The following is a 13,106-nucleotide window of genomic DNA, read 5'->3' as shown; positions in this document are numbered from 1 at the left end:
GTTTTTAATGTTATACGTCTATGTGGTGTTTTTAATGTGCTTTAAGACAAACCATGTGTAAATTCATAAGTCAACACCATTGCTGAGGATTTTCTCTTTAAAGGTGCCCTAGAACCAGTTTTAACAAGATGTAATATAAGTGTAAGGTGTCCCCTGAACATGTCGGTGAAGTTTCAGCTTAAAATACCCCATAGATTTTTTTAAATTATTTTTTTTATTTTGAGCCATAATTGCATATGCACCGATTCAGTGCGCGGCCCCTTTAAATCTCGCGCTCCCCCGCCCCCGAGCTCTTGACTGCCTTAACCAGCATAAACAAAGTTCACACAGCTAATATAACCCTCAAAATGGATCTTTACAAAGTGTTCGTCATTCATGCTGCATGCATGCATCGATTCCTGTGAGTATAGTATTTATTTGGATGTTTACATTTGATTCTGAATGAGTTTGATAGTGCTCCGTGGCTAAAGCTAACATTACACACTGTTGGAGAGATTTATAAAGAATGAAGTTGTGTTTATGAATTATACAGACTGCAAGTGTTTAAAAATGAAAATAACGACAGTCTTGTCTCCGTGAATACAGTAAGAAACGATGGTAACTTTAACCACATTTAACAGTACATTAGCAACATGCTAACGAAACATTTAGAAAGACAATTTACAAATATCACTAAAAATATCATGTAATCATGGATCATGTCAGTTATTATTGCTCCATCTGCCATTTTTCGCTATTGTTCTTGCTTGCTTACCTAGTCTGATGATTCAGCTGTGCACAGATCCAGATGTTAATACTGGCTGCCCTTGTCTAATGCCTTGAACATGGACTGGCATATGCAAATATTGGGGGCGTACATATTAATGATCCCGACTGTTACGTAACAGTCAGTGTTATGTTGAGATTGGCCTGTTTTTTGGAGATGAAATGAGATTTACATAAGAAGGTGGAAGCAATGGTGTTTGAGACTCACTGTATGTCATTTCCATGTACTGAACTCTTGTTATTCAACTATGCCGAGGTAAATTCAATTTTTCAGTCGATGGCACCTTTAAAACTGCAGTAATCTAAAGACGGTTTTGGTTTAAGAATCGCTGGTGTTTCTCACTTCAAACTACCTTGTAACCAATCATGTCAACGTATCGGTGGGTTTTAGCATATCATTATTTCAAAAGAAGCCAGGTTATAACGATATATTTTTCTGTTGATATGAAAAATGTAGTAGATTTAGCACTATAGCGGGTGAATGATGTTTATTATGATGAACTATATGCCTTTCTCCACTTCTGAATTGTCCAAAGTGTTTGTAAGGATACTGATTGTTAGAAGGCAGCTGTCTGACTCTGAGAGGGCGAACAGGAACATGGTTTGTAACATTAGCAACACATTATTAGCTGTTTGATAACGTAGTCAAGCAAAACTCTAATCATATTAATTACCGTTGTGTCCGAAGTTGTAAAAAATGATACCGTTGTGCAGCGTTTGCCTCAGTAAGTTGACCGAGTGGATCTCTGAGCTTGTGCAAGTGAGTGGAGGCGGGGCTAATTAGCATATTCATAGATCCACGTATACTAAATGCATGAAGCAAGGGTGTAGAGTTACATTCAAGCTATTTTAAGGCATGAAGATTTATTTATTTTTTCACAGGAAAAAGTTTAAATGTTATTTTGGTGATCAAAGATGAGTTTTAAAGGATAACATGATTGACTAGGGGGATTTTAATGTTTGCATAACCAAGAAAAAACACTTTTAAAACAGGGAATGTTTTATAACTTAATGGGAACACCAGCAAAATGTTCTTAGAATAGGTATAATTATATACATTCAACACCCTTAAAGAATTAGATAAAGATATTTTACAGTGCATAGATTATTTCATTACCATCATGCTGTTTCAGGATTGGACCTAATCTACTCTAAAAAAAAATACTCAGAGGACGTGAGAGAAAGTTTTTTAATGAATGTAAGCCCATTTTAATTCCATAATGTGGCATTTAAGAAATATCTGTGCCTTCATGGTATTTTTTTTTCCTTGTCAAAAACTTGCTTTCTGGATGTAACTAGACTTCAGTCAGCTTAATATAAGATCTAGTCTTGATCATTCTTTAGGTCCAGATCCCGCTGTGTTCCTGCTGGATTGCATTGATGTCCTGCTCAAGTCCTTTATCTCCGCTCCTTTTCATATGAATGGTTGTCAGGGGATAAAGAAGACCATTAATGTACCTGGAAATAAAGGTAAAACATTTCATTGCAAATTCAAAATGAGATGTGCTGCTTTAGTCTATTCTGTCTCTGATGACGAAGCAACTATTTGACGTCAATCTCAGTGTGGCATTCAGACAGTAACCTAGTTACAGAAAGAGACAATTCTATGGGGAAAAACTCTCTTATTCTCTTTTTCTTCCTTTACAAGAAAATACATAGCACTTATTATCCATCATATGAGATGAGAATATCTTAAAGGTAAAATTACATTTGTATGAGGGACAAAACCCCACAAGGGTTTGCTAAGTGCTTGTGGTAATGACATTAAGTGTGCAGATGTATGCCAGTAATGATGGTAACTCATAAGATATGTGAAATTCCACATCGCTGCGCCTCTTTAGACTAAATAAAGGAGAATTACGGTCATGTGGGATTTTGAGCCAATAAAATTACCGAGAAAGTTTATTCGCCGGGAGGGACAATTATAGATCCTGCTATGGCGAAGGCATGGCTTATGAATATTAATGACGGCACTTTTCCTAATTATTATTCATAAGCCAGCCCTTCTCCGTAGTTCTCACCCACAAGCCAATCAGGTCAGCCTTCTGGGAAACGTCACAGTTCGATATTGAATATTCGTAAGTCAGGCCTTCAGCATAGTAGGACGCGACGCCGGGAGGAGGAACGCGTGTGACAGGACGCGCATCGCTAGAAGTTACTTCATCCACCTACAGCAACCTGTTGACAGCAGTACATACTTGCAGGAGTTACTCAAACTGGCTCTAATGCGCAGAAGTGCGCGCTTGAACGCGGAGAAGCGCACTGGAACAAAACTTTTCTTCACTTTTGGATAATAAGGATGAACAGAAGCGCGTGCAGTGAGGATGCAAACCTACATCTAAACTGGCGTATGATGCAGAATTGGTAATATTTTGTCAATGATCATTTGGGACCAATAGTCCTCTGTATTTGATCTACCCTGAGATGATCAATAATTGTATCCCCGACTGGCTGGAAGTAACGTGACAGTGCGCTGTATAGATCATCCTCAAGTGCGCAATGAAGGTGCTCCTCGTGCTGTGCGCGGCGCTCGCGGGCTGCTGGAGAAGCGCGTGCAGCAACAGATACTGTCCTGACTTGATGATTGACAGCTGTCATTGCACTTCAGAGAGATCAAAGGAGTTTAATAGGCAGAGCATGCGCGTGAAGGTTGTGTGTGATGATGCGGACCTGATGGAAACCATGCAGCCCAGCTCTTTACCCAACACAACAGTGTCACTGTGAGTAACTCTGAAGTGTTACCCAAAAATGAAAATAATGTCATTTATTACTCACCCTCATGTCGTTCTGCACCCGTAAAGACCTTCGTTCATCTTCAGAATACAAATTAAGATATTTTTGATGAAATCCGATGGCTCGGTGAAGACACTATCAAGATCTTTGAAAGGTACTAAAAACATATTTGAATCAGTTCATGTGAGTTCAGTCGTTCTATCTTAATATTATAAAGCGATGAGAATACTTTTTGTGCGCCAAAAAACAAAATTATGACTTTTAAACAAAATAGTGAGGCCTGATTTCAAAACACTGCTTCAGAGGTTTACGAATCGAATCAGTGATTCGGAGCACCAAAGTTATGTGATTTCAGCAGTTTAGTCTTTTGATAGGAGATCCGAATCACTCATTCGATTCGTAAAGCTCCGAAGCAGTGTTTTGAAATTGGCCCATTATTATACTGTTGAAAAGTCGTTTTTTTTTTTTGTTTGTTTTTTTGGTGCACAAAAATACTCTCGTCACTTTTTAATATTAAGATAGAACCGCTGAACTCACATGTTTTAAATGTGTTTTCAGTGCCTTTCTGGATCTTGAGAGGTTTGTTGACATTGCTGTCAATGCAGGCCTCACTGAACCATTGGATTTCATCAAAAATATCTTCATTTGTGTTCTGAAGATCTTACAGGTGTGGAATGACATGAGGGTGAGTAATAAATGACATTATTTTCATTTTTGGGTGAACTAACCCTTTAATATTCATGGTTCATGCTGATTATGTGCTTAAATTCTTTCAAATCAATTAAAATTTCGGGTTATTATGTCTTTCAAATATTGAATGGACTTACACTCTAAAAAATGCTGGGTTAAAAACAACCCAATGGACAAACCCAGCAATTTGGTTGTTTAAAACCAGCGGTTGGGTTAAATGTTTGCCCATCATTCTGGGTAGTTTTATTTAACTCAAGTATTGCTTGCTTAAAAATGAACCCAACATATGTTGGAAATGAACATTTATTAATAAGTTTAATGAATAATAATTAAACAATGAACATTTATTAAATTGCTTAATAAATGTTCACCTTTTGATTATTATTGTTGTCTCTAGTAATTATGTGTCTGATTTTTAATTTCCAACATATTTTGGGTTCATTTTTATATCAGCCATGTAGTCATTTTTAAACAGTACTGTAGTTGGGTTGAATAAAACTGCCCAGCATATTGGTCAACATTTAACCCAACCGCTGAGTTTGTCCATTTTCAACCCAACTTGAGTTGTTTTTAACCCAGCATTTTTTAGAGTGTATGGATGACCCATGCATTGATGCATACAATTTTGCATAACCATTTAAATGTGTTTTATGTGATTGTAATTGACCAAAACGCTGATCTGAGGAACTATAAAGAAACACCAAGAACTTTATTGCAACTTTAGAATCCCTAAACATGCTCTTGATGATAAGAGGGTTTTTGAAAGAAAAGAAAAACCCCAAAGGTGCTGCAAAAGAACTCTTGAAGAACTTTTCTTAGAGAGATAGTCTTCATTAAAGCACCATATTGAATCTGAGGAGAGTGATTGTGATTTCTGGGTAGTGCTGCGCCTCTGAAAACTCCTAATGCATTTTTAATTGCATAAATAATTTTCCCCTGGCGTACCTGCGTTTGCAACCAGGGCTTGTAGTAAGCATTACTTTAATACATGTGAGTCGTGTTTTAATTAATTATAATGGTTTTACTGATTGGGAAGCTGCCGGCTGTAACGAGTGATAAAATGGTTTCTGTTTGTAAATAATGAAACGTGTTGCTGGAGTGAAGTTTACTGCGTGAAGCTGCTTTTGTGTTTTTATACATCACAGCTCTTGTTGACCAAAGACTGTTGTTCATAAATCAGTGTTCAGCTATTCCCTCTGATTCCATTCAGACATCTCTCACAGGCCACGAGGGAGAAATTACACTTGAAGTCGAAAGTTTGGACACTTCACTGAATTTCTTTCTCATGATCGTAACACATTTTCTCCTAAACGTTTTAAAAACTGATTTTTGAATACAAAAAACACCTGATGAATGTCCAGAGCTGGAAACTAGATGAAGAAGAAGCTCAAATGTAAGAGAGGTTTTGATCTCGAATGAGAGTTTTCATCACTGCACTATAATTCTACTCATAATAGAGTTCTGCAGGGATGAGGTATTTTTGTAGGTCAAACCCAGAAACGAGTTGCATTTTAGCACTTCCGGTTTCATTGTGCTGAAGTCAGTGGGTTTTTCAAATGGCCTTTTAGTAGGTATTCAAGATGTTTTTTTCTTTCATTCAATGATATGAAATACATTAATAATACACCCTTTTTAAAGCTTTTACTTGTTTCGAAAAGTGCCTAAATGGGACTGCAGAGGTTGTCAGGGACATTGAATGTCTCACGCTGAACAGGTCAAGACAACTTTATTTCTATAGCTCAGTTCACTAACTATCTCAATGTTGCAAAAATATCTTAACCCACTCTTACAAACTATTCTAACTCAAACTTTTTGGAATTTTCTTTTTTAATAAAGACTGATGGTGATATTGAGGTCATGTGACCATGGTGTAGTTCCTTTATAATCGTTTAACTTTTGACTTCTGCCGATTGTATTTACTGTAGGCTTCAAAATTCATGAGAGTTGTGTTAATTTGTGAGGATTTTCATTAACAAAATGTGCAAGAATCAGAAACTTTTGTTGTTCGCAGAGTTTTTTTTTTTTCTGCAATAATCCAAAAGCCAATGGAAGATTGGGTTTAGTTGAGGGAACATGGGTGTTGCAAACATACAAAAATACATCATCAACTGCGACGAGGTGAATCACATTACAAGCTTTGATTTGAAGCAGGAAAGTATTTAAAAATCAGACAAAATTACAAATATACAAGAATATGAACTTAACGACGTTAATGAGGGAAAGAACTACAATCCCATGAAGCATTGCGAACAACATAATCAAATTAAAAATAATGGAGAAACATAAAACTATTCATTTAAAGTTTATTGCAATATATCATAGAGATTTACTTGATTACGTCATTCATGGTGCTTCACTAGTGATTTGCTCACTGCGACTCTCTGATTGGTGGAATTTTCCGTACAGCATCATGGGTAATGTAGTTTTCAGTACGAATTCCACTGGTAAACATGATTATTTCATTAATAAGTTGAAATAACATGAAGAACAGAAAAAAATACCATTGATTAAAAACCTCGTAGCTCACAGTAGTGCTGTCTTTAAAGGTTTGTAAGTTATTATAAAATAAATTTTCCTATGGAGAAAAAGAATGGATTTTTGACTTCCAGATCCGATTGAGTCCAGTTTCTTGACTGCTAGTGTATGATGTGTTCAGCTTGTGTTCATCTTCTAAACTCTGATTCGTGGCTTGTTTTGGTCCTGGTTTGACAGGAAGCCTTTTTCCTGTTCTAGGAAGCATGACATTCATAATTCTGCTGTGACTTCCCTCATCTCACTTTTGTTTCTGAGTTCAGGATAAATAAAGCGCTCTCAGCTCACATACTTTTCTCCTTCTTAGACACTTGTATTATGATGTTTACTGTAGTTCAGTTCAACCCTCATTATCATTCTGGCACCATTTCTCCATTAAACATCTTGGGCAAGATGCTTCGCCCTGCAAGTGCAACAGACGGAGCAGATACTCATGTTTAATTCATTTCGCTTTATTCATTAAAAGCCTCTTTTATATAAACTGATTTAGGGCGCTTCTCATGGTTGTAGGTTTATCTTTATTTCTAAATGTTTGCATCTTAAAGGAGTCGATAATTCAACAATATTAATTCTCATGTCCTTCCAAACCTGTTGAAGATGTAATTAGATAGTAATTAATTACTTTTTTAGTGGATGAATGTATGAATTTCTTTCTTCTTTCTAACACAAAAGGAGATGTTTAGCAGAATGTCTGAATCACTGTTCCCTTTCAAGGGAACTCGCACTGCTTCCTGAAGGGGGCGCTATGGGAACGCCCCCTTCGGGATGCAGTGTCTCGTTCCCTCTCTCAGGGAACTATAGTTATAGTCATAACCTGAGATGTTCCCTTTCGAGGGAACTCGCACTGTGTTAACAAGGGGGCATTCCCATAGTGCCCCCTTCGGGACGCAGTGTCTCGTTCCCTCTCTCGGAGACGTTTTCAATGCAATGAAAGTGGAAAGGGATTTTTACTGTTAAGCCTCAAAAAAGTATAAAAGCATTACAAATTTATCATAATATTAAGCCGTATATCTCATGCACTATATTTTATAAGTCTTCTGAAGTCATATGATTGTGTGAGGAACAGTCTGACATTTGAGGTGTTATTCGCAGAAAATCTGCACAGCATTTCTCAAGCCTCTTTCACTTTTTCTCATGATCAAAGTTGGTGAGAAACAAATGGAAAGGGAAGATATTCAGTGACTTAAAATTGCAGCGTGATGTCATGAAAAAACGTATCTATACAGAAACATTAGAAACATTAAGCTTGCTTCGCTTGACCAGGTGAAATGTGTCTTCAAAAAGAGTTTTATTTTCCAAATTATGTTCTATTCAATTATTACTAAACCCTGACATTAACTATACCTTAATGTACCTACTCACCAAAGCTGCTTGTATTTGATCAAAAATATAGTAAAAACAATAATATTGTGAAATATTTTTACTTAAAATGTTAATCATTCCTGTGATGAAAGCTGATTTTATTTTATTTTTTTCTGTAAAATGTGATACACTACCATTCAATAACTTTGTCGCAAGTAAGTTTAAAAAAAAAAAAAAAAAAGTTATTAATACTTGTTTTAATCAAGGATCAAATTGACAGTAAAAAAGACATTTATAATGTTACAAAATATTCTATTTCAAATAAATGCTGTTCTCATTAAATTTCTATTCATCAAAGAATCCTAAAATATCAGTTTCCATAAAAATATGTACTGTTTTCAATGTTGATAACAATCAGAAATGTTTCTTGAGCAGCAAATCATCATATTAGAAAGGATCATGTGACACTGAAGACTGGAGTAATGATGCTGAAAATTCAGCTTTGATCACAGGAATAAATTACAGTTTATATATTCACAGAGAAAACAGCTATTATAAATTGTAATTATATTTCACAATTTTTACTGTCTTTTTGATCAGATAAATGCAGCCTTGGTGACTTATTTCAGAAACATTTTGACCGGTAGCAAAGACGAGGCTATAGATATAGAAAGATGGTTCACTCCTATTAGTTATGAATGGGAGAAACTGCACCCGCATTATAGCGGAATACATCTCGTCTTCTAAATAACAGAGCCAATCACTGATTGATAAAGTAATTGCGTCACTGCAGCTGCCGTTAGAAGCTCCAGTTCCCAGAAACCTGAGACTCACGCTTAGGACTGCGCATGCGCATTGGCTCGTCTAGCCTGAAAAAGACGCTTTTTTAATGCTATTTGAGCATAAGAAACAACATTTATAGGACAGCTGATGTCAGATTTTGTTGCTGATTTAAATTTGTTAGTTAATTATGAGTTCAGTTTTTGAGATTTCAGGATTCCCCCATTCAAATAGGACTTGGTCTTGGGTGGCCGAAATAGCTGCTCAGAGGCCGCAGAGACTTTCCTTGGAAGGGACTTTCCTGCCGGTAGTGTTTGGATTTTAGAAGACATTGAATTTCATTTTTTTTTTTGGAGCTTAACAGCATATGTCCTTACTCACTTTCATTGAATAGATAAGAACATTTTGTTAAACATATTTTGGTCTGTGTTCCACTGAAAAAAAAGGTCATAAAGGTTTGAAAAGACATGTGGATGTGGGTGAAGGTTTATTTTTAGGTGAACTATTCGTCTGATTTAGTTTTGTGGGTTTTTGTGCAATATTACATCTGTTGTCAATCAATCTGGTCTCTCACCGTGTTGCTGCTTCATCATCCATTCTCTTGATGTTCTGTGTGTAGTTTTCGTGTCTGTGATTTTGTGAGAGTCACTGAAGGACATCGGTCAACACGGTGAAGTGTCTGTCATCACAAATGTGAAATGACAGTGGGAAAACCTGCAGGGCAGCAGAGTAACAGATAGAAGCAACCACATGATCTCATAATACACTTCAGCCCTGCAGCTTTGGACTCTTTTCATGTAAGAAAACGCATAAATCATTGATTTTGAGTTTCACATGGCTTTGAGATTAAGAAATCGACATGGTCATCTTCAGATATGAGAAGTCATTTATATCAGTGAATGATGACAATCTTTCCCAGAAATCACTGCAGGTTTCCTCATAGCTGATGATACAGTGTAAACTTCAAATGATGTTCCTTCATGTTGTTTCAAATATGAGCTTACTGACCCCAAACTTTTTAAATCTACAGCCGCAGTCCCCATCAAAAATATCTTCATTTATGTTCCACATAAGAAAGAAAGTCATACGTGTTTGTAAGTGATTGAAGTGCATCACAGTTTTCTTTTATTATCGTGCAAAATCTTTTGTTGATTGCTTTATATTGTACCTGTGATTGCATTTGTGCTCAGTGACGTAAAAGATGGATCAGTAAATTAATTTTTATTTCCATGACACACACTGTCTCATAGACGCTAATGAATCCGTCTGGACTTTGCAGAAACCCCAAGAATGTGTCTGAGCACGTTTGGAGTGTCAGCTCTCTAAAAATGTTAAGAAAGGAAAACAGAGTGTCTGCCAAGGATACATTAGCGGTGCGTCCCTCTCAAGGCGAGTCAATTCTGGGGTTATTTAAAGTGTCATAAGATGGCCGGACCTTTCGCTTGCTTTCCTAAATATCATAAAACAGCTTCTGATCTCTGGAGCGGCTGAACGTGTCGAATCCACACGAACCCTGGAAAGACGGAGGGTTGAGGACATGTTGAGAGGTTTTACTGTGAGACACGCTGCAAAAAATCATGTTCTGCCTCAGTGTTTCTGTCTTGTTTTCCAGTAAAAATATCTTGAGAATCAAAATGACTAAAGATATTATGTCTTGTTCAATGAAAAATGTATCAAAATAAAGTGAGTTCGCACTTAAAACAAGAACAAATATCTGCAAATGGAGGTCAGAAAAACTTGTTTTCATGTTAAATTATGTTTATTTTTCTGACCCCACTGGCAGATATTTGTGCTTGTTTTAGGCGTAAAGTCATTTCATTTAGATAATTCTTTTAGAAAACAAGACAAATCATCATATTAGAATGATTTCTGAAGGATCATGTGACACTGAAGACTCGAGTAATGATGCTGAAAATTCATCACAGGAATAAATTACATGTCAACATATATTCATATAGAAAACAGCTCTTTTAAATGGTAGTAATATTTCAAAATTTTTACTGTATTTTTGACCAAATAAATGCATATACAGTGGCATGAATATATATATATATATATATATATATATATATATATATATATATATATATATATATATATATATATAGTGGCATGAAAAAGTATGTGAACCCCTTGCAGAATCTGTGAAAATGAGACTTATTTAAAAAAAATAAGAGGGATAATAAAAAATGCATGTTATTTTTTGTTTAGTACTCAGGACAGTATTAACAAAAAATAACGTGCATTTTTTTATTATCCCTCTTATTTTATTAAAATAATTTTTGTTCTTTTACAGATTCTGCAAGGGGTTCACATACTTTTTCATGCCACTGTATATATGTATATATGTATGTGTATGTGTGTATATATATATATATATATATATATATGTATATATGTATATATGTATATATGTATATATATATATATATATATATATATATATATATATATATATATATATATATGTATATATATGTATATATATATATATATATATATATATATATATATATATATATATATATATATATATATATATATATATATATATATATATATATATATATATATATATATATACGTATATATGTATATATATATGTATATATGTATATATATATATATATATATATATATATATATATATATATATATATATATATATATATATATATATATATATATACATATATATATATATATATATATATATATATATATATATATATATATATATATATACATATATACATATATACGTATATATATATATATATATATATATATATATATATATATATATATAGATATATATACATACATACATAAATATATATATATATATATATATATATATATATATATATATATATATATATATACATATATATATATATATATACATATATATATACATATATACATATATATATATATATATATATATATATGTATATATATATGTATATATGTATATATATATGTATATATATATGTATATATGTATATATATATGTATATATATATATATATATATGTATAGATAGATAGATAGATATATAGCTTTACTCACCCTAAAGTCATCCTAGGTGTATATGACTTTCTTCTTTCTGATGAAAACAATCAGAGAAATATTAAAAAATATCCTGACGCATCCGAGCTTTATAATGGCAGTGAATGGGGGTCGCTAGTATGAGCTGAAGAAAGTGCTTCCATCTACATCCATCCATCATAAATATGTGATCCACATGGATCCGGGGGGTTAATAAAGGCCTTCTGAAGCGAAATGATGCATTTGTGTAAAAAATATCCATATTTAAACAAGTTATGATTCAAATATCGAGCTTCTGCCAGACTGCCTTCCATATTCAACATACGAAGAAAGTGTAAAACTCTTTCAGTTCACAAAGCTTACGCTACGTCCTCCACCTTCCCTATTCAACTCACGGAAAAAGTGTAATTGACGCGATGCCAGTTTACAAATTTTTTTTACCAAATGCACCGTTTCACTTCAGAAGGCCTTTATTAACCCCCGGAGCCATGTGGAGCACATATTTATGATGGATGGATGTAGATGGAAGCACTTTCTTCAGCTCATACTAGTGACCCCTGTTCACTGCTATTATAAAGTTTGGATGCGTCAGGATATTTATTAATATTTCTCCGATTGTGTTCATCAGAAAGAAGAGAGTCATATACACCTTTGTCATTTTTTACGAGATGGACAATTTTATTTATTTATTTTTTTGGCGAATGACACTTTTGGTTATACCGAATTATGTTATTTTCAAACAATGCTAACAGGCTGATATCTATCAAAAGGACAATCAAACATTTTATATTGAGCACAAGTTTTTAAAATATTACAACATTTTCCATGTTTTATAGCGGTTGTACCGAATTACCTGATGTTTCAGGACATGCGTAGTAACAAGTGAAAACATGAATTTATCAAATAGTTAAAAGAGAGTTAGTTACTTTTCTTCATGACCATGTGGTCCTTTGCAGACGTCTGAATGATGTCACATCCTGTCACATGATGCTGACAGCATGACTTGATCTGAAATGGTCCCTTTATATTGGTTACTCCGAATGACATCAATGAAATTCATTTTTCCGGACATTCTTTCTCATAACAAAGCAATGACTTCTACACATAATTTTAATTCCATTTTGCACTATGTTGATATATGATGTTATAAAATCATGGCAGAATAAAATAAATATACATTTATCACATTTTGAGATATTTTAATCAGAAATGAAATGGCTGTATTGGCCTTTGAACGGTTAAACTTAAT

General features: G+C 34.2%; 1 protein-coding gene across 5 annotated transcripts in view; it reads left to right on the top strand.

Moving 5' to 3' along the window:
* The first annotated feature begins 280 nt into the window (after nucleotides 1–280).
* The window catches only part of LOC137020325 (adhesion G protein-coupled receptor A3), a 186,753-nt gene continuing 173,927 nt past the window's right edge, over nucleotides 281–13,106 (top strand). For 4 of the 5 annotated variants that reach the window (XM_067385691.1, XM_067385690.1, XM_067385689.1 and 1 more), the window contains exon 1: nucleotides 2,940–3,485. In XM_067385691.1, the coding sequence (XP_067241792.1) occupies nucleotides 3,265–3,485 (221 nt within the window). In that variant the 5' untranslated portion in view covers nucleotides 2,940–3,264. Of the gene's footprint in view, nucleotides 401–2,939; nucleotides 3,486–13,106 lie in introns of those variants that run through there. The other variant, XM_067385692.1, reaches the window with a different exon arrangement.

The sequence above is a fragment of the Chanodichthys erythropterus genome, chromosome 5 (genome assembly GCF_024489055.1).
Source record: "Chanodichthys erythropterus isolate Z2021 chromosome 5, ASM2448905v1, whole genome shotgun sequence".
Taxonomy (NCBI): domain Eukaryota; kingdom Metazoa; phylum Chordata; class Actinopteri; order Cypriniformes; family Xenocyprididae; genus Chanodichthys; species Chanodichthys erythropterus.
This window is presented reverse-complemented; position numbering and strand designations above follow the sequence as displayed.